Source organism: Notechis scutatus, chromosome 1 (assembly GCF_049901735.1).
Source record: "Notechis scutatus isolate UNSWTSFEM ecotype Mainland chromosome 1, rNotScu1.2, whole genome shotgun sequence".
Taxonomy (NCBI): Eukaryota; Metazoa; Chordata; class Lepidosauria; order Squamata; family Elapidae; genus Notechis; species Notechis scutatus.
In genome coordinates, this window is record NC_142009.1 from 224,079,309 (window position 1) to 224,097,441 (window position 18,133).

Below are 18,133 nucleotides of genomic sequence, written 5' to 3' on the forward strand. Positions count from 1 at the left end.
GGCCTGATGGATTACATCCCAGAGTTTTAAAGGAGCTGGCAGAGGTCATCTCAGAACCACAGCACCATATCTTTCAAAAATCCTGGAGCACTGGGGAACTACCAGAGGACTGGAAAAGAGCTGATGTGGTTCCCATCTTCAAAAAAGGAAAAAAAAACAGACCCAGGAAACTACAGACCAATCAGCCTAACATCAATACCCGGGAAGATACTGGAAAAGATAATAAAAAAACCGATCTGCCAACGTCTAGAAACAAGTAAAGTAATAACTAGCAGTCAGCACGGGTTTGTTAAAAACAGATCATGCCAAACCAATCTTATTTCATTCTTCAACACAGTAACTAAATTAGTAGACCAGCAAAATACTGTGGACATAATATATTTAGATTTCAGCAAGGCATTCGACAAAGTAGACCACAACCTACTTCTTAGTAAGCTAGAAAAAAGTGGAATAGATAGCACCACCACTAGATGGACTCGCAACTGGCTGGCAAACCGTACTCAACAAGTAGTCCTTAATGGCTCTAAGTCTACATGGAGGGAAGTAAGCAGTGGGGTGCCACAAGGTTCCGTCTTAGGCCCAGGACTCTTCAATATCTTCATTAACGACTTAGATGAGGGAATAGAAGGGGAACTTATCAAATTTGCAGATGATACTTAAGCTGGCAGGAATAGCTAACACCCAAGAAGATAGGCTCAAGATCCAGATGGATCTTGACAGACTAGAACACTGGGCCATATATAATAAAATGAAATTCAATATAGAGAAAAGTAAAGTCCTACACTTAGTACAAAAGTACACATATAGACTGGGTGAAACCAGGCTCAATAGCAGTAACTGTGAAAGGGATCTTGGAATCTTAGTGGACAACCAGCTAAATATGAGCCAGCAGTGTGCAGCCGCCGCCAAAAAAGCTAATGCAATCCTAAGTTGTATTAACAGAGGGATACAGTCAAGATCAAGGGAAGTACTAATACCACTCTATAAAACCTTAGTAAGACAACACCTAGAGTACTGCATCCAGTTTTGGTCACCACATTATAAAAAAGATGTTGAGACTCTAGAAAAAGTACAGAGAAGAGCAACCAGGATGATTAGGGGACTGGAGGTTAAAACATACAACGAACGGTTGCAGGAACTGGACTTGGCTAGTCTAGTAAAGAGAAGGACCAGGGGAGACATGATAGCAGTCTTCCAATATTTGAGGGGCTGCCACAGGGAGGAAAGGGTGAAGCTATTTTCTAAAGCGCCTGTAGGCCAGACAAGGAATAATGGATGGAAACTGAACAAGGAGAGATTTAACCTGGAAATAAGGAGAAACTTTCTGACAGTGAGAACAATCAACTAATGGAACAGAAGTTGCCCTTGGAAGTTGTGGGAGTGCCATTAGTTGAGACTTTCAAGAAGAGATTGGACTGCCATTTGTCAGAAATGGTGTAGGGTTTCCCGCTTGGGCGGGGGGTTGGACCAGATGACCTACAAGGTCCCTTCCAACTCTGATTATCTGTATTATCTGTAATTCTTTGTTTGTACAAGGCAGTCACTTCAATTTAAGCAGATAAGTAATTGGAGAGGAAACAGATATGGCAGCAAATGACATAACGTATTCTCTATAATTTGGGTTAAAATTATGAAATTAAATATTCAGACATATTTTATATATATACTCCTCATACCGTGCTTGTTCTTTCCTTCTTCATTCTCCCAAACACTTTCTTTTTTATCTTTTTTTTTTAGAATGCAAACTTTAGAATAGGATGCAGACAGTCTCATGCTTTTCAATATATTTACCACATTTCTAAATGGCTGTTTTTAAGGATAAAAACCAGAGTGTCACATTTTAGCCTTGTCTACTCTTAAAACTTGCAATTATGGAAGCTTCCACTTTTATCTCTTCTCTCCCTCTGCCACTGCCCCACTCATTACCCCGCACATCCTATCAAGAGAGAAAGAAGGAAAAAAACTATAAGCATTACCAAAATTCATAGCTGGTGTAGGCACAGGAGGAAACGGCTGGGGGTACCCTCCTGGGTGGGAGTAGCCTCCCGGTTCAGGATACCCACCGCTATAGGGTGGTGGTTGTGGATAAGCTCCAGGATATCCTCCCCCTGGTGGAGGATAGAGGGGGTTCCGATCTTCATAGCTTGGAGGAGCAGAGGGATGTGACATGTTGTTTCAGCACTGAAAAAACAAAAAGGCATTTTTTGTCAAGCCCTAAATGAAAACCATTCAAATCACCCTTCCCACCCTTTGTATCCTGTTTAGACAACCTGTCATTCCAAGAACATTCCACAAAATGGCCAGCAGAGGGAGCCAACAGCAAACCATCAAAGTAAGAGGAGTTAAGGACCTTGTAAGGTTTACATAATACAGTACTTCTGTTTGTCATTGTTTCCTGGTGTAGCGTTGCCAGAGACAGCAACAGAGAAAGGGGCTTTTCTCTGAGGCTTCCTGTGGGTCACACTGGATTCAAGGCTGATTCATGAAATAAATAGTTTGCCCTTCACTGTCTAAATCTATTTTAAAACAGGTTAGAGTGCAAAATATGAAGAAAGCAAATATACTTGAAGGCCCCATAGCTTTGGACTGTGACATACCTATCAATGTAATTACAATCAAGAGTGAGAACTTGAGAATCTTCAGTTTCTTTCATAATAGATTTTATTAAGTACAATTGTGATGCACAGTATCTCACTGAAGTGAGTACACCCCCTCACATTTTATAAATATTTGAGTATATATTTTCATGTGACAACACTGAAGAAATGACACTTGGCTACAATGTAAAGTAGTGAGTATACAGCTTGTATAACAGGGTAAATGTGCTGTCCCCTCAAAATAACGCAACACACAGCCATTAACGTCTAAACTGCTGGCAACAAAAGTGAGTACACCCCTAAATTATAATGTCCAAATGGGGCCCAAAGGGTCAATATTTTGTGTGGCCACCATTATTTTCCAGCATTGCCTTAACCCTCTTGGGCATAGAGTTCACCGGAGTTTCACAGGTTGCCACTGGAGTCCTCTTCCACTCCTCCATGACGACATCATAGAGCTGGTGGATGTTAGAGACTTTACGCACCTCCACCTTCCATTTCAGGATGCCCCACAGATGCTCAATAGGGTTTAGGTCTGGAGACATGCTTGGCCAGTCCATCACCTTTGCCCTCAGCTTCTTTACCAAGGCAGTGGTTGTTTGGAGGTGTGTTTGGGGTTGTTATCATGTTAGAATACTGCCCTGCATCCCAGTCTCCGAAGGGAGGGGATCATGCTCTGCTTCAGTATGTCACAGCACATATTGGCATTCATGGTTCCCTCCATGAATTGTAGCTCCCCAGTCTGCAACCCCAGACCATGACATTCCCACCACCATGCTTGACGGTAGGCAAGACACACTTGTCTTCGTACTCCTCACCTGGTTGCCCCCACACACACTTGACACTATCTGAACCAAATACGTTTATCTTGGCCTCATTGGACCACAGGACACGGTTCCAGAAATCCATGTCCTTAAGACTGCTTGTCTTCAGCAAACCATTTGTGGGCTTTCTTGTGCAACATCTTTAGAAGAGGCTCCCTTCTGGGACGACAGCCCTGCAGACCAATTTGATGCAGTGTCTCATATATGGTCTGAGCACTGACAGGCTGATTCCACCACCCCCGCTTCAACCTCTGCAGCAATGCTGGCAGCACTCATACGTCTATTTCCCAAAGCCAACCTCTGGATATGACGCTGAGCATGGGCACTCAATTTCTTTGGTCGACCATGACGAGGCCTGTTCTGAGTGGAACCTGTCCTGTTAAATTGCTGTATGGTCTTGGCCGCCGTGCTGCAGCTCAGTTTCAGGGTCTTGGCAATCTTCTTATAGCCCAGGCCATCTTTATGTAGAGCAAGAATTCATTTTTTTTTTTCAGATCCTCAGAGTGCTCATTGCCATGAGGTGGCATGTTGAACTTCCAGTGACCAGTATGAGAGAGTGAGAGCGATAACAGCAAATTTAACACAACTGCTCCCCTTCACACCTGAGACCTTGTAACACTAATGAGTCACATGCCACCAGGGAGGGAAAATGGCTACTTGGGCCCCATTTGAACATTATCACTTAGGGGTGTATTCACTTTTGTTGCCGGGGTTTAGACATTAATGGCTGTGTGTTGTATTATTTTGAGGGGACAGCACATTTACACTGTTATACAAGCTGTATACTTACTACTTTACATTGTAGCCAAGTGTCATTTCTTCAGTATTGTCACATGAAAAGATATACTTAAATATTCACAAAATGTGAGGGGGTGTACTCACTTCTGTGAGATACTGTATATGTCAGAGAAAAAGGGACTAGAGGAAGGAGGGAGGGAGAGAAAGTATATAAAAGGGAATGTTAATATGACTACACAGGGACATGAATAAACAGTCACCTGTTTATTCACCTGGGATAAGCCAGATCAACATCCTAGAGGTTAAGGAGGGCTCCAATTTTCATGCAAGCTACATGGCTGCCTTCAGATAAGCGGGAAAAGGAAGAATGGAACAATCTAGTGGTAGCATTCTTCTCTAGGGTGTGTATGATATGCCTTCTCCTTTCCGTCATCAAATGTTAATGTAAAAGCCATGCGTAGCCTCTTCATTTCAAATACTATTGACCCCCAGGCAGTATGAAACACAAAGACTGGTTTTAAAACAACCCTCTTAATCATGACATGAAAGTAGCAGGTCCTTACGATCATTCCAAAGGTGCTTCCAGAGCTGAAGCAGCTTTTTGGATGAGAAGTGAAACATCTTCAAAGAAAAACCAGAAAGTCCAGTTGCCTCTTGAAAAAGCACCTTTAGGACAACTTTAGGACCTAGATCAGGGGTGTCCAACCTTGGCAACTTTAAGACTTGTGGACTTCAACTCCCAGAATTCCTCAGCCAGCTGAGTCCCAAAATTGGTTTGAGGAAGTATGCAAAACACCTCAAATAAATAAATAAATAAAACAAAGATGTGATTCTAAGCACCTGCCTCTTCTTGCCCGAGTCTAGATTAAAGTGCTTAGTAGTTGTTTTCCCACTGGCAGGTGATGCTTTATAGGAGGACAATAGAGGATTCTACCAATCATTTCCCGTAAATCAGGACAAATCCTGGTCCCACTTTAAATCAGCAAGGATGGCCTCAGAGTGTTCCTACGGCAAAATAATGATAGCCAATGAGAACAGCACAACGTGTACCTTCACTCGCTGGCAGTTTAAGGAACGAAGAATAGTCCTTTAATGAGGCTTTCTGTTTTGCCTTTCTGTTTGGAATACAATGTCCCAGCTGGCCAGATCTAAGTTCTCTACCTTTTTCCTATTAGATTAGGGAAGGACAACCTGTGGAGGAACCAGGACCATACTTAACATTTCCAAGATGGGGAAGGCTCAGTGATATCAAGGAGGGTTAAGTTTGGCGGTGGAGACTTTTTAGATGTATTATTTTATTTATATCCAGCCTTTATTATTTTTATAAATAACTCAAGGTGGTGAACATATCCAATATCTCTTTCTCCTCCTATTTTCCCCAGAACGGCAACCCTGTGAGGTGAGTTGGGCTGAGAGCAGTGGTGGGATTCAATTTTTTTTACTCCCGGTTCTGTGGGCGTCGCTTGGTGGGCGTGGCAGGGGAAGGATACTGCAAAATCTCCACTCAGAGGTGGGATTTGCCGGTTCTCCAAACTACTCAAAATTTCCGCTACTGGTTCTCCAGAACTGGTCAGAACCCGCTGAATACCATCTCTGGCTGAGAGAAAGTGACTGGCCCAAAGTCACACAACTTGCTTGCATGGCTAAGGTGGGACTTGAACTCAATGACTTCTGCTTTCGAGTGCCCTGCCTTAACCATTAGATCAAACTGGATTCCTTGCTCTAGCATCAGGGTGTCCAGAATCTGAGCTTTAGAGACTTGGCCACACACTTCTAGAACCAGTTCCTTTCATCTCTGGAAATGTCATTTGGGATGTAAAAAGGGGTTAAATACCTTTTTCTTTGATTAATGGATTAGTGCAGGGTCCATTGGTTGCCCACTCATATTTGGCTGACAGTACTAAGTTACCACCTGTTTTAAATAATATAAATTCAAGGTACTGTTTTAAACTTACTGTTATATTGAATTGCTCACTTGGTACCGGGCTCTTTGATTGATTTGGAATTATTTTGTTGAAGAAGAATACTGGTAATAAAACCAGTTTGAATGTACCATGGATTGATTACAAGAAGGCATTTGACTCCCTGCTATATGATTGGATAATTAGGTGCCTAGAAATACAGAGGTCAGTAGAAACATCAGACTTTTGTGCAAAAATTAACAGGTCAATGTAAGTCATGGCTGTTGGTCAATGGTGATGGATCAGGAGAGGCTAATATCAAGACAGGAATCTTTCAAGGAGATTCGTTTTCACCACTACTGTTTGCTATTGCATTGATTTTTCTGTCAACAATACTGAACAAGTCAGTCCATTGCTATCAAACCTCAAAACCATTTGCCAGGCTATCACACCTACCCCCTTTGCTTAGATGATATGAAGCTGTATGAAAAAAACACAATCTGTAATAGAATAGCAGCTCAAAGATTGTCCTCATATATAGCCAAGATATTGCAAAGGATTTTGGACTAGAGAAATGTGCCCCCGCTACTGTAGGAGAGAGACCTTCCCTGTGACACCAATGATAAAAAACCCTCCAGGTGGCATTGTACATACACGTCATAGAAGATTTACGAGACGCCTGGATAGTAAGGATGACCTGGTCTGGAAGATTGGCTTCTCTTAATAGTTGCCGCTCAAGCGCCACATGGTCAATTTGAACCACTGGGGATCCGGGTGGAGCAGTGTCCCCTGATGTAGTGAGATCATGTGGTCTGGAATCCTCCAGGGAGTGGCTACAGACAGGTTCACCAGATCTGCAAACCAGGGTCTCCTGGGCCAATGGGGGGGCTAGGAGAATCAGCTCTGCCCGTTCCTCCAACATCTTCCAAATGACTGCCGGAATGATGGGAAGAGTTGGAAAGGCATAGAGGAGACCGGTGGGCCATCTGCTCCGAAGTGCATTGGTCCCCTCCGCTCCCTGACAAGGAAACCTGGTGAAAAATCTGTCTACTTGAGCGTTTTGGGGAGAGACGAAGAGGTCTACCTCTTCGTTTTGGGGAGAGATGAAGGGTCCCGAACCTGAGGAAGAGATCCCTGAAAATGGACTGGGGAAGGGACCATTCTGTGTGGGCGACTGGGCTCCTGCTCAGCCCTTCGGCCTGGGAGTTGTCAACTCCCGAGATGTGGTCTGCTGTAATAGACAGCAGATGTCTCTCTGCCCACCTCCCCAACCTTTCGGCTTCCCTCATGAGGGCCCTGGACCTCTGAGTGCCCCCCTGCCAGTTGACGTGCACCTTTGCAGCCATGTTGTCTGTCAACACTAGCACATGGGACCCCACTATCCTGTCCCTGAAATGTTTCAGGGCTAGATAAATGGCTCTGAGTTCTAGCCAGTTTATGCGCCTAGTCCTGTCTAACTGGGACCAGATCCCTTGAGTGATGAGACCCTCCATGTGGGCTCCCCAACCCAGGAGACTTGCATCGGTGGTGATGATCAGTCTGTCCGGTTCCTTGAACAGGAGACACTTCGAAAGGGTTGGGGAAAGCCACCAATTGAAGGAACGGAGGACCTCTGGAGAGAGCAGGACCTTGGCAGATGTGTGGCTGGTTCCTGCTCATTGAAAAGGGAGCAGGAACCATCGAAGAGCCCGTGAGTGTAGCCGACCTTACTGTATTGAGTATTCAGGCGTCTTTCATTGACTCCTCCCATCTGGAAGCAAAGGAGGCCAAATGACCTCCGATGGGAGGGGAGAACGAGAGATTATTTAGAACGACGGAAGTAGCGACCCCCTCCCCCATGAAAGGGCCATTTACCCGCAGTTTGTTGTCTGCCGGTAGCCTCATGGCATTGATTTTGACGCTGAGAATACGCTCTCTGAGGTCTGGAGAAGCGAGAAGCGTTTTTGGGCTTGAATGAGGGAGGCTGGTATGGGGTAGGGCGGAAGTCTGCTCTCTTTCCTGTTGATGAAAGGACTTTCCATTTGTCTTTTGTTTCAACAACAAATGGGTCAAGGGCATCTCCAAACAGCTTGGGGCAGAAGCTAGTTTCCACTTTCGTCGAGGCTCCGCTTGCCAATTTCATAGCCATAGCAGTCTCCTAGCTGCCACTGATGATGCCATGGCCCTGGAAGAGAACTTGGCGGCATTGAGGGTGGAGTCAACCGAGAACTCTGCTGCTGCTATGATCTTATTGAGGTCTTGATGCGACCTACAGTCTGATGGAGGTATGCGGCCTTGAAGTTGGCGTAGCCAGTGGATGGAAGACCTTGTAAAGAATGATGCAGCAATCGAGGCCCGGATGGCCCAAGACGAGGCTTGATGGTTATGTTTCAGTGTTTGTTTGGAGCGTTTGTCCTCTGCCTTTAGTATGTCCTCAGGCTCAGTTGGAGTGCTTGAGGAGAAGGAGGCCACAACTGGGGCGTCTACTGGGGGAACTACCAGAGCCGTAGCTAAGGAAGGACCCATGTTGTAGAACCATCTATCTTGGGATGATGGGCGGGGGCCTGCAGTGGGGAAGGCAAATTGTTCCTTGACTAAGTCAAGAAAGATGATGGGGGAAGGAAGGACCTCTGAATGAACAATGTGTTTTGAGAAGAGGTAATCCCCATGCTCCGATTGTACTACTTGAGGCAATTTCCTCCACTGACAACTGGGCTGTTACCAGTGCCTTGTGTAGGAAAGGTTTGAATAAAGCGGATTTGAATACAAAAGCCGAAGGAGGCTGATCAGGCCTCAGATCTTCCTCTTCCTCCGAGAAGCTGGGGTCCCAGATTTCTCTCTCTTCCAGATCAGAATCAGGGGAGGGGCTGCGCTCAGATGATTCCTCATACTCTCCCTGAGTGAGGTCCACTCCTTCCACATAGGTAAGATGGGCCCTTTGTTCTACACGGCGAAGTAGTCCCCTTTGGGGAATCTGCGCTAGAGGACAAGCCGGGAAGGAAGGCTGAGGTCTGTCTGAAGGCCTGAAGATGTGTTGAAGCCCTTCTGCCAGACCCTGTGTGATGGCTAAGGAGACTACTTTGTTGATGTCAGAAGATCTGCCACTCGATGGAGGATCCAGGGACCGAAGACCTGCTGCTGTTGGAGTAAAAGTGACCTCTGGTCTTGATCAAGAGCTGCTTTGGGCCATGGATGGGATAGATGAAGAAGAAAGATCCCAAGGACTCTGGGCGAAGTAGGGACCTGACCTGCTCAAGTCTTGAGGTCCTGGTTGGATTTTAGGTCACTCTGGGGACCAGGATTGGAGGTGGCTAAGAGGAGCTGGGGTATCTTCCCTCTCCCTAGAAGTAGCTGGCTGAACAACTAGAGGATTGGCTGGTTGGGAAGCCTGTTGTAGTTGACCCCTCATTTGCTCAATAGTTTTGTTGAACTGCCTTTCTAAGGCTGCATGCCTTCATTTCTCTGCCTTTAATTCGGCCTGGGATGTTTTCTTAGGGCCCAAAGCTTTGGCCCTAATCTTGGCCACCACCTCCCTTTGAACAGACTGGGAGCATTGTCTCCTTCTCTTTCTTTTGCCAGCTTGGGGGCCTTGAGAGATCAGGCCTGAAGACTCTGTGTGGGCCTTGTCTTGATCCATAGTATGCATAAACAGACACAAAGGTTCTGGAAGTGATCCTCACTGTGTTGTCTATGCAGTAGCCTGAATAGGAGCTTATGAATAGTAGAAGCTGGCCTTTGGGGGATGATGCCACCTAAAATGGCCACTCGCTACTTTTTTTAGAAAAAGCTTTAAAAATGGCCGCTCGCCATGTGCGGTTGAAGAAGAAGCCTCCAAATTGGCCGCTCGCAAGAACTACAGGCTACGCAGGGGTTAAATCGCTCCTTAGGCTGTAAACAGCCCCAAACGGCAATAAAGTGAAAATTTACGATCAGCTGAGAGGTGCTGTTATCTCCAATGCGATGTTTACCGATGTTTACCATCGTGGCAGCCGAAATCACTGAGGGAAGACTGTAGGGGAGGATGAAGGGTTACTCCCTACTTTGAAGAAAACATCGAATCCTCGGCGTTGCAGGAGAGTGTAGCCCTACTCTCCTGAAGGCACAGCTGCACCAGTTCCCCGGGAGCTATGCCAATGATGACGATAGCTTTCACTTTTGCTGCTAACTAAACTGCTTTTAGAGACACCAGCTTATGGTCATCGAAAGAAGCTGAGTCAAAGCTGGGGGGTTTCTCCCACAGGCTGCTACTTTTATACTAGATGGACCCAGCTTGATGATGTCATCAGGAGGAGTCATACCCATCCTGGGCTCTCGCAGCAGCATGGAGGAGAATGACAATGAGTGATGGCCTTCATCCATGCAGCAATGTTGACCAACTGTACTTATTTGGGAAAATAGGTGGGAGCGGAATATTGAGAATACATCAGACAGCTGAAGAAGAAAAAGGAGCACTGGAAGAATATCTAAAGGACAGAGAAGAAGAGGCACCAAAGCTAGTACACCATGAATGCTGACTGATTACTAGAGAGACCAAACTGGCCTACAAGAAAGTTCAAGTGAAGAATACAAAAGAGACATGGCAAGACATTACTTGGCCAGTACATTAAAAAAAAAAAAAGATGGGCAAGCAGATAACAAAACCTAGCAATGAATAAGAGCAAGAAAATTGAAGTTCCTCCTTTTATTACACATACTTGTGTGCTCGGCCAAAATGTTAAACATTTCCTCCTTCAGCATGTCTGGATGCAATGCAGAAAATACTTAGCAGTCTTCCCTGGATAGAAGATTTGCTAGGCATATGAGAGATTGTACTGCTTACATAACACAACTGTGACATTTGTAAATAGTGGCAGTTAGGAATTATTATCCAGGGCACAGAGGAAGAAACAGGTCACAGTTTCTGGGTGAATTGAGAAAACAGGTAATTTCTTCTTCTTGTTAGCATATCTCATATCTAGTCCTAGCAGTAGCTTATGCAAACGTATGTCTCATGTTGTCCTTGTTCTTTTAAGCAAACCTATAAAATGCTCAAAAGGGGCTATTCATGCCCGGAATAGATGCACAGATGTATTTATTTACTTAATGAACTGGGACGTCATCTTCCAGGGAAAGTCCATCAGGGAAAGTCCTCAGTTATCACGGAACATTGTGTGACCAGAGCAAAAAGAAGTCCGGTGACAAATTGTAATGGAATGTATGGATGTCATTGTGGAAAGAGGGGAAGAGGCACTGTCTAGGAAACAACTGGACCAGAGAGGCAGGAGAACGGTCCGAGGAAGAAACTTAGGAAGGGAAGGACCCATCCTAAGGGATCAAGCCGTTCAAAGTGGAAGCAGGAAATGTGTGTCTTTAGACTTGCAAGATTTTGTGAAGGTAGCCTTACAATAAAATAGAATTAGTTCATTTTGTTGTGTTTCCTGTATGGTTTATTTGAGGACTGACACATATCATGGTCTAACTTGACCGAAATATAAACTGCCTTCGGATCTTCTCCCTAGTGGGACCGTGCAATGGTCCCCAACCTTTCTAGCACCAGGAACTGTTTTTGCGGAAGACAATTTTTCCATGGACCACAGGGGGGAATGATTTCCATGCAACCTAGTTCCTGCGCATGCGCAGATGAACATTTGCTTGTTTTCCTGCTGCTTGTGCAGCCCGGTTCCTAACAGGCCACGAACAAGATATCGGTCTGTGGCCTGGGGATTGGAGACCCCTGCTGTAATAGATATCTAGAATGCTATCATTCCCAAATTTTGTACAATGATTTTCCTGGAAACTGAATCACCTCAAGTGGAACATAGAAGAAATTTTTAAGCTGAATTGGGAGGGTGGGGAGAGCTAGTTCTTCTCCCTCACTCTGCTGCTTCTGGGTCAGAGCATTGGTAAGTTATCAGTGTCTAAACCAAGGGTTCCTGATTTTTTTAGGCAAGTTTTACATGTACATGAATTTAGAGCATATTTATGGCAGGGGTGGGATTCAAATTTTTTAACAACCGGTTCTGTGGGCATGGCTTAGTTGGTGGGTGTGGCTTAGTGGTCATGTGACTGGCTGGGCATGGCCAATTCAATATCACTCACATCGAGGCATGCATCTCCTCGCCTGGCCTCTCATGACTGTGGGGATGCTGCAACAGTCATAAGTGTGAAAAATGGTCATAAGTCACTTTTTTCAGTGCCATTGTAACTTTGAATGGTCATTCCACACAAGCAAAGTACCAGCAAAGGAAGGGGAAAAAACTCCAGAGACGTTCCTGAGACAGGAAGTCTAGTCCTGCCAAGAATGTAATAAGGGTTAACGGAGAGGCAGTTTCTGCAAGCAACACCAGAATGTTTCCTTCCTGCCTTCCTTACAGGATTAGGCCAGTAATTTATTCTAACAACCGGTTCTCCAGACTGCTTAGAGTGTTAACAACTGGTTCTAGCGAATAGGTGAGAACTGGTAGAATCCCACCCGATTTATGGGCACTCACCTAAAATGTCTGCCATGGGAAGTTCAGTTATCTGCAGTATGATCTGGCCCATAAAGCAGCTTCTCCTACTCATCCTATCTCACTTCTTGCTCTCAACTGATCCTTTTATTTCATTCTTTTTCCTGGCAGATGGGTAAGTTCTTAACAGACCACTGAGCTACACTCATCCATCAATTTCTAAAGCATACCTAAGAGGCATTCTTGTAAATGAAGTGATGCCGGTTATTGGGGCTTTGCCACATTCCCATGTACTTCTTTATTAATTAAAATAAATTATAAAAACAATAAAGTGAGAAAATAAGAAAATGGCAGGTATATATTTGCTTGCAGATATCCTGTGGAACATCCCCAAACTTAAACTTACACAGAGAAAGCATTCACAAGCCCAGTTGTTACTTTTATAAATTTCTTTTCTAAATTGAAAAAAAATCAACAAACATTTTTTCTTTGGAAAGGAAACTTTTATGCCTTATGTTTGTTGTTAGAGGAAAAGAGTTTATGAGTGAATTCACTGCAGTTACACACCTCTTGGCTAATACATTTAGGTACAAGAAATTCAAGAAACAATTACTGCACACTACTTAAAATTCATCTAAGTGGATATAGAAGCTCCTGCTTCCCTTTAGGGGAAAAAAAAACAAAACTCATTTCATCAGTGATTCATTCTTCTTAAACCAGGATATCCCAAACTGGGGGATGAAACCCCCTTGAGGAGATTCAGACAGAGTTCAGGGGAAGTGTGAACATTTTTTTTATTTTTTATGTCTTCATTTTTAAAAAAGTTTCATCATATTGTTTTCATTGTTCCTGTGCGTGTTCATTTTGACATCCGGAATTGAGAGGAAGTGTCAACATTAAGATTATGCTAAAAGAAAGTGTGGTGGCATAAAGTTTAAGGAACTCTGCTTTAAATGGAAGTGTATCTAAAGAAAGTGGCATATGTGGAGCCCAACAAAGAACACCTTGTAAAGGGAATGTACATTTCTTTAGAGGAAGCAACTACAAGAAAGAGCCTAGGTGGATACTGACCAACCATAAATGCACTAAGTGGCAAATCTATGAATGAAAGAAAATGGCCTGGCTTTTCCCAACTTGATGTCTTCCAAGCTATGCCATCCTTCCATAGGCATCCATGGAAGGAAACGAGGGGTGGGGGAGAGACATGAAAAGGGCGTTGGTACTTACCTGATACGCCCGTTCTCTGTGAGCTGTGAAGAGCATCCAGTGACGGAAAGGTGCTTCAGTCCCTTCTAGGAAGGCTGGGCTTAAACTTGAGGACACTCCTCCTCCTCCACGAGACTCCTCCTTAGTGTCCCCAGTTTTGCAAATCTGAGGTATTGATACCCTATATGCTTAAGCCTATGTAATAACCCTGGCCGGAACAGACCCCCTACCAGTCGGAATAAAAGGGTGGGACTGGATGCTCTTCACAGCTCACAGAGAACGGGTGTATCTGGTAAGTACCAAAGCCCTTTCTCCCATGAGCTGTTCAGAGCATCCAGTGATAGGACATACCAAAGCTTGGCACTGTCCTAAGGGAGGGACTCCGTCTGGGTTGCAGACCTAACTGTCTCTGAAATAACCTGCTGCAAAACTCGCCTACCAAATGAAGCCTCAGCAGAAGCAAATACGTCAATTTTATAATTTCTAATAAATGGAGATGGAGAAGCCCAGGTTGCAGCTCTGCAAATCTCCTCTATTGTAGCTTGGGTCACCCATGCTGCTGTGGTGGCTGCACTCCTGGTGGAGTGAGCGGTAATCCCTTGGGGCATTGGAATAGAGTGAGAGTCATACGACTTAGCGATGGCATCGGGGGGGGGGGTCTCTTTGTGCCCAGGTGTTTGCTTGGCTTGTGGTGTGGAGATGTTTTTGTTTGTGAGTGCAGGCTTCCAGATAATTGACAGTCTGGTGGAGTCATCTCTTCTATTCATGCTTTCAGGTCTTTTTTCAATCTCTATGGCTTCTCTGATAATTTTGTAGCTGGGGTTTTCTATAGTGGCTAGGGTTTTGGTGCCATTGAAGTCGATGCTATGACCTGTGGCTTTCATGTGTTGGACTAGTGAGGAAGTATGTTCCAGCTTTTTGACTGCATTTTTGTGTTCATCCAGGCGGGTACTTATTCTTCTATTGGTCTGTCCAATGTATGTGGCAGGGCATGATGCGCAGGGGACTTCATATATGCCTTGGTTTTCCAGGTCAATATTATCTTTGGGGTTTCTTAGGATGGCTGCTATATTTCTGTCTGTTTTGAGGGCAGTCTTGATGTGATGCCTGTGTAGTATCTTACTGATTTTGTCTGTTGTACCTCTTATGTAGGGCAGGACAGCTGTTCGGGACATTTCCCACGTCATTATAGTTGTGCTTTTAAAGTTGTAGCAATGTTTCGGCAGAATCTCATCTGCCATCATCAGGCTTCTGTATAGTGTTCGTCTGTGAGTCAGACTCCCCCTGATACCTCCAGCTCAAACACACCCCAACCAGGCACCCAGATGAAACCTAGCTTCCTAATAAATTGGGCGTTGGTTCTTACCTGATACGCCCCTTCTCGGCGAGCCGCGAGGAGCATCCAGAGACTGGGATGTGCTTCTGAGTCCTCTTCTTGCAGGCTGAGCTTTAGATGAGGAAACGCTCCGCCCCTCACGTGGTATCGCGCAGCGTCTCCCCAGTTTTTGCGATAACGAGAAGAGAGGTTATTAATTCTTTCTAATCTACTATTGGCTCCTTGGCTGAAGCAAGAGTCCCCACCAGACGGAGAAATAAGGGTGGGGCTGGATGCTCCTCGCGGCTCACTGAGAAGGGGCGTATCAGGTAAGAACCAACGCCCATTCTCCCTCGAGCCGCTCGGAGCATCCAGAGACTGGGACATACCAAAGCTGGGCTGTCCTACGGGTGGGACTCCGTCTGGCCCGAAGGCCCCTCCGGATCACTGATGACCCTCTGTAAGACCCGTCGGCCAAAAGAGGCCTCCGCTGAGGCGTACGTATCTATTTTATAATGTCTGATAAACGGGGACGGAGAGGTCCAGGTGGCTGCCCGACAAATGTCAGCGATGGGGCTTGCGTGGCCCAGGCCGCCGAGGTGGCTGCACTTCTGGTGGAATGGGCGGTTATTCCACCCGGAGCGGGCAGAGAATGGGAAAGGTAGCACCTCGCAATAGTAGCCCTGATCCAGCGACTGATGGTGGAAGGAGAAACCTTAAGCCCCAGTGACCTGGGTTGAAAGGATAGGAAGAGGGATTCCGACCTTCGCATGGATTGAGTGCGCTTAATATATATACGCAAGGCCCTTCTAACATCTAGGGTGTGCCAGAGGACCTCCCTGCCCCTGGAGGGCCTAGGGCAAAAATTTGGTAGAACCAGTTCCTGTGACCTATGGAAGGGAGAGTTAACTTTGGGTAGGAAGGTGGGGTCGGGACGAAGGACCACCCGATCAGCGTGGAACACGCATAGATCGCTCCTAACTGACAACGCTATTTCCGAAACTCGCGAGCAGAAGTAATAGCTACTAGAAAAACTACCTTAAAGGTGAGAAACTGAAGGGATGAATCCTCAAAGGTTCGAACGGGAACGTGTGAGAGAAACGAGGACCTTGTTGAGGTCCCATGTGGGGAACCTGTGAACAGTGGGAGGGCACAGGTTGGTGGCGCCCTAAGGAAAGATCTAATTCGGGGTGATGAGAAAGGGAACCGTAGTTATCACAGGAGACCACGGTTGAGAGGGCAGAAACTTGTCGTCTCAGAGTGTCAGGTGCGAGCCCCTTGCGAAGGCCTTCCTGAAGAAAATCTAGGATCTGAGCCACAGAGGGAGAGAGGGGATCAACCTGAGACCCGCTACACCACTTGCAGAACCCCTTCCAAGTGGCATCATAAATTCGAGTAGTGGAAGGTCGCCTGGCGGCCAAAATAGTGTCTATGACTTGACTCGAGAGATTCTCACTAGTCAGACGGATCCGCTCAACCTCCAGACGGCTAACTGGAGCCATTGAGGCTCCGGATGCAGAAGGGGCCCCTGAGAGAGGGAGACCCTGTCCGGGGATCCTCCATGGGGCGCTACCGATAAATTGCGGAGATCCGCAAACCACGGTCGCCTGGGCCAATAGGGAGCCACCAGGAGAAGGTCTGCCCTCTCCTGAAGAAGTTTCTGTATTACTCTGGGAACTAACGGGAGCGGAGGGAAGGCATATAGGAGCCCTGGGGGCCATGGGCAGCGCAGAGCGTTGTGATTCTCCGACCGGTGAGATGGATACCGGGAGAAGAACCGTGGAAGCTGAGTGTTGGACGGGAGGCGAAGAGGTCCACCACCGGAAGGCCGAATATTCTGGACGCTTCCTCGAATAGGGATGGATGGAGACGCCATTCTGCCTGGTCCACCGTGGCCCTGCTCAGCCAGTCCGCCTGAGTATTGTCTACTCCGGAGATGTGTTCGGCTTTTAGTGATAGGAGGTTGGATTCTGCCCAGCGGCAAAGGCGCCGGCCTCCTCATTAGCTGGATGGACTGGGTGCCCCTTGCCTGTTGATATGGGCCTTGGCCGTGACGTTGTCCGTGAGAACGAGGACGTGATGTTTGCGGATCTGAGGAAAACTGCGCAGGGCCAGATGGACAGCGTGAAGCTCTAGCCAATTGATGCTGCACCTCTGCTCGGTCGGCGACCATCTGCCCTGTGCCGAGAGCGAGTCGAGATGAGCGCCCCAACCGGACAGGCTTGCGTCGTAGTGACGGTGAGTCGTTGAGGTTCCGCGAAGAGGTGACCTCTGTTGATGGCGGGATTGGTCCACCAGAGAAGAGACGTGAGGACCCTTGGAGGGACCCTGACTCTGGCCTTCGAGTTGCTTCTTCCGGATCGTTGGAACGGGAGCAGGAACCACTGGAGGGATCTGCTGTGTAGACGGGCCCAGGGAATAATAGAGATGCATGACACCATTTTGCCCAACAATTTAGAGAGGTCCAGTAAGGCCACCCTCCTTGAACGCCTGATCTGTTTGACCAGGGCTTGAATGCTAAGGAACCTCTCCTGGGAGAGGAAAACTCTTTGAGAAACCGAATCAATTATGGCACCCAAGTGGTTGATTCGGGTGGAAGGGGTAAGTTGGCTCTTTTGCCAATTGACTAGAAACCCGTGTGCCCGTAAGGTGGAGAGGGTGACCCTGGTATCCCTGACTGCCTGGGATTTGGACGGGATAGAATAAGGATATCGTCCAAGTAGCAGTGGAGGCGGACGGGAACGCTCCTGAGATGAGCCGCCAGGGCCGCCAGGACCTTGGTGAAGGTCCGGGGGCCGAGGCCAGTCCAAAGGGAAGGGCCACGTATTGATAATGAAGGCTATTATGACAGAACCTGAGGAATTTGTAATGGGAAGGCCTGATTGGAATATGGAGGTATGCCTCCGAAAGATCTATGGAAGATAACCAGTCTCCCGCCTGGTGCCTAAAAGAATTGATTGCAAGGTGTGCATTTTGAATCTACGCTGGATAAGGTGACGGTTGAGCCGTTTCAAGTCCAGGATGGCTCTCCAACCCCAGAGTGTTTGGGCACCACAAAGAGATGGGAGTAAAACCCCTTTCCTCTCTGATCCGGAGGGACAGGTTGAATGGCCTGGATGTCAAGAAGATGATGGATGGCTGCATC

The 18,133-nt window shown here is 46.5% G+C and overlaps 1 protein-coding gene across 6 annotated transcripts in view; it reads right to left on the bottom strand.

The window, feature by feature from the left end:
• The window catches only part of LOC113410794 (protein lifeguard 3-like), a 56,660-nt gene that overhangs the window by 12,410 nt on the left and 26,117 nt on the right, over positions 1 to 18,133 (bottom strand). For 2 of the 6 annotated variants that reach the window (XM_087950366.1, XM_087950364.1), the window contains exons 2-3: positions 5,000 to 5,164; positions 1,977 to 2,181 (exon numbers count right to left, since the gene is read on the bottom strand). In XM_087950366.1, coding sequence (XP_087806492.1) covers positions 1,977 to 2,169 — 193 coding nt within the window. In that variant the 5' untranslated portion in view covers positions 2,170 to 2,181; positions 5,000 to 5,164. The remainder of the gene's footprint in view (positions 1 to 1,976; positions 2,182 to 4,999; positions 5,165 to 18,133) is intronic. The other 4 variants (XM_087950367.1, XM_026665528.2, XM_087950365.1 and 1 more) reach the window with 2 other exon arrangements.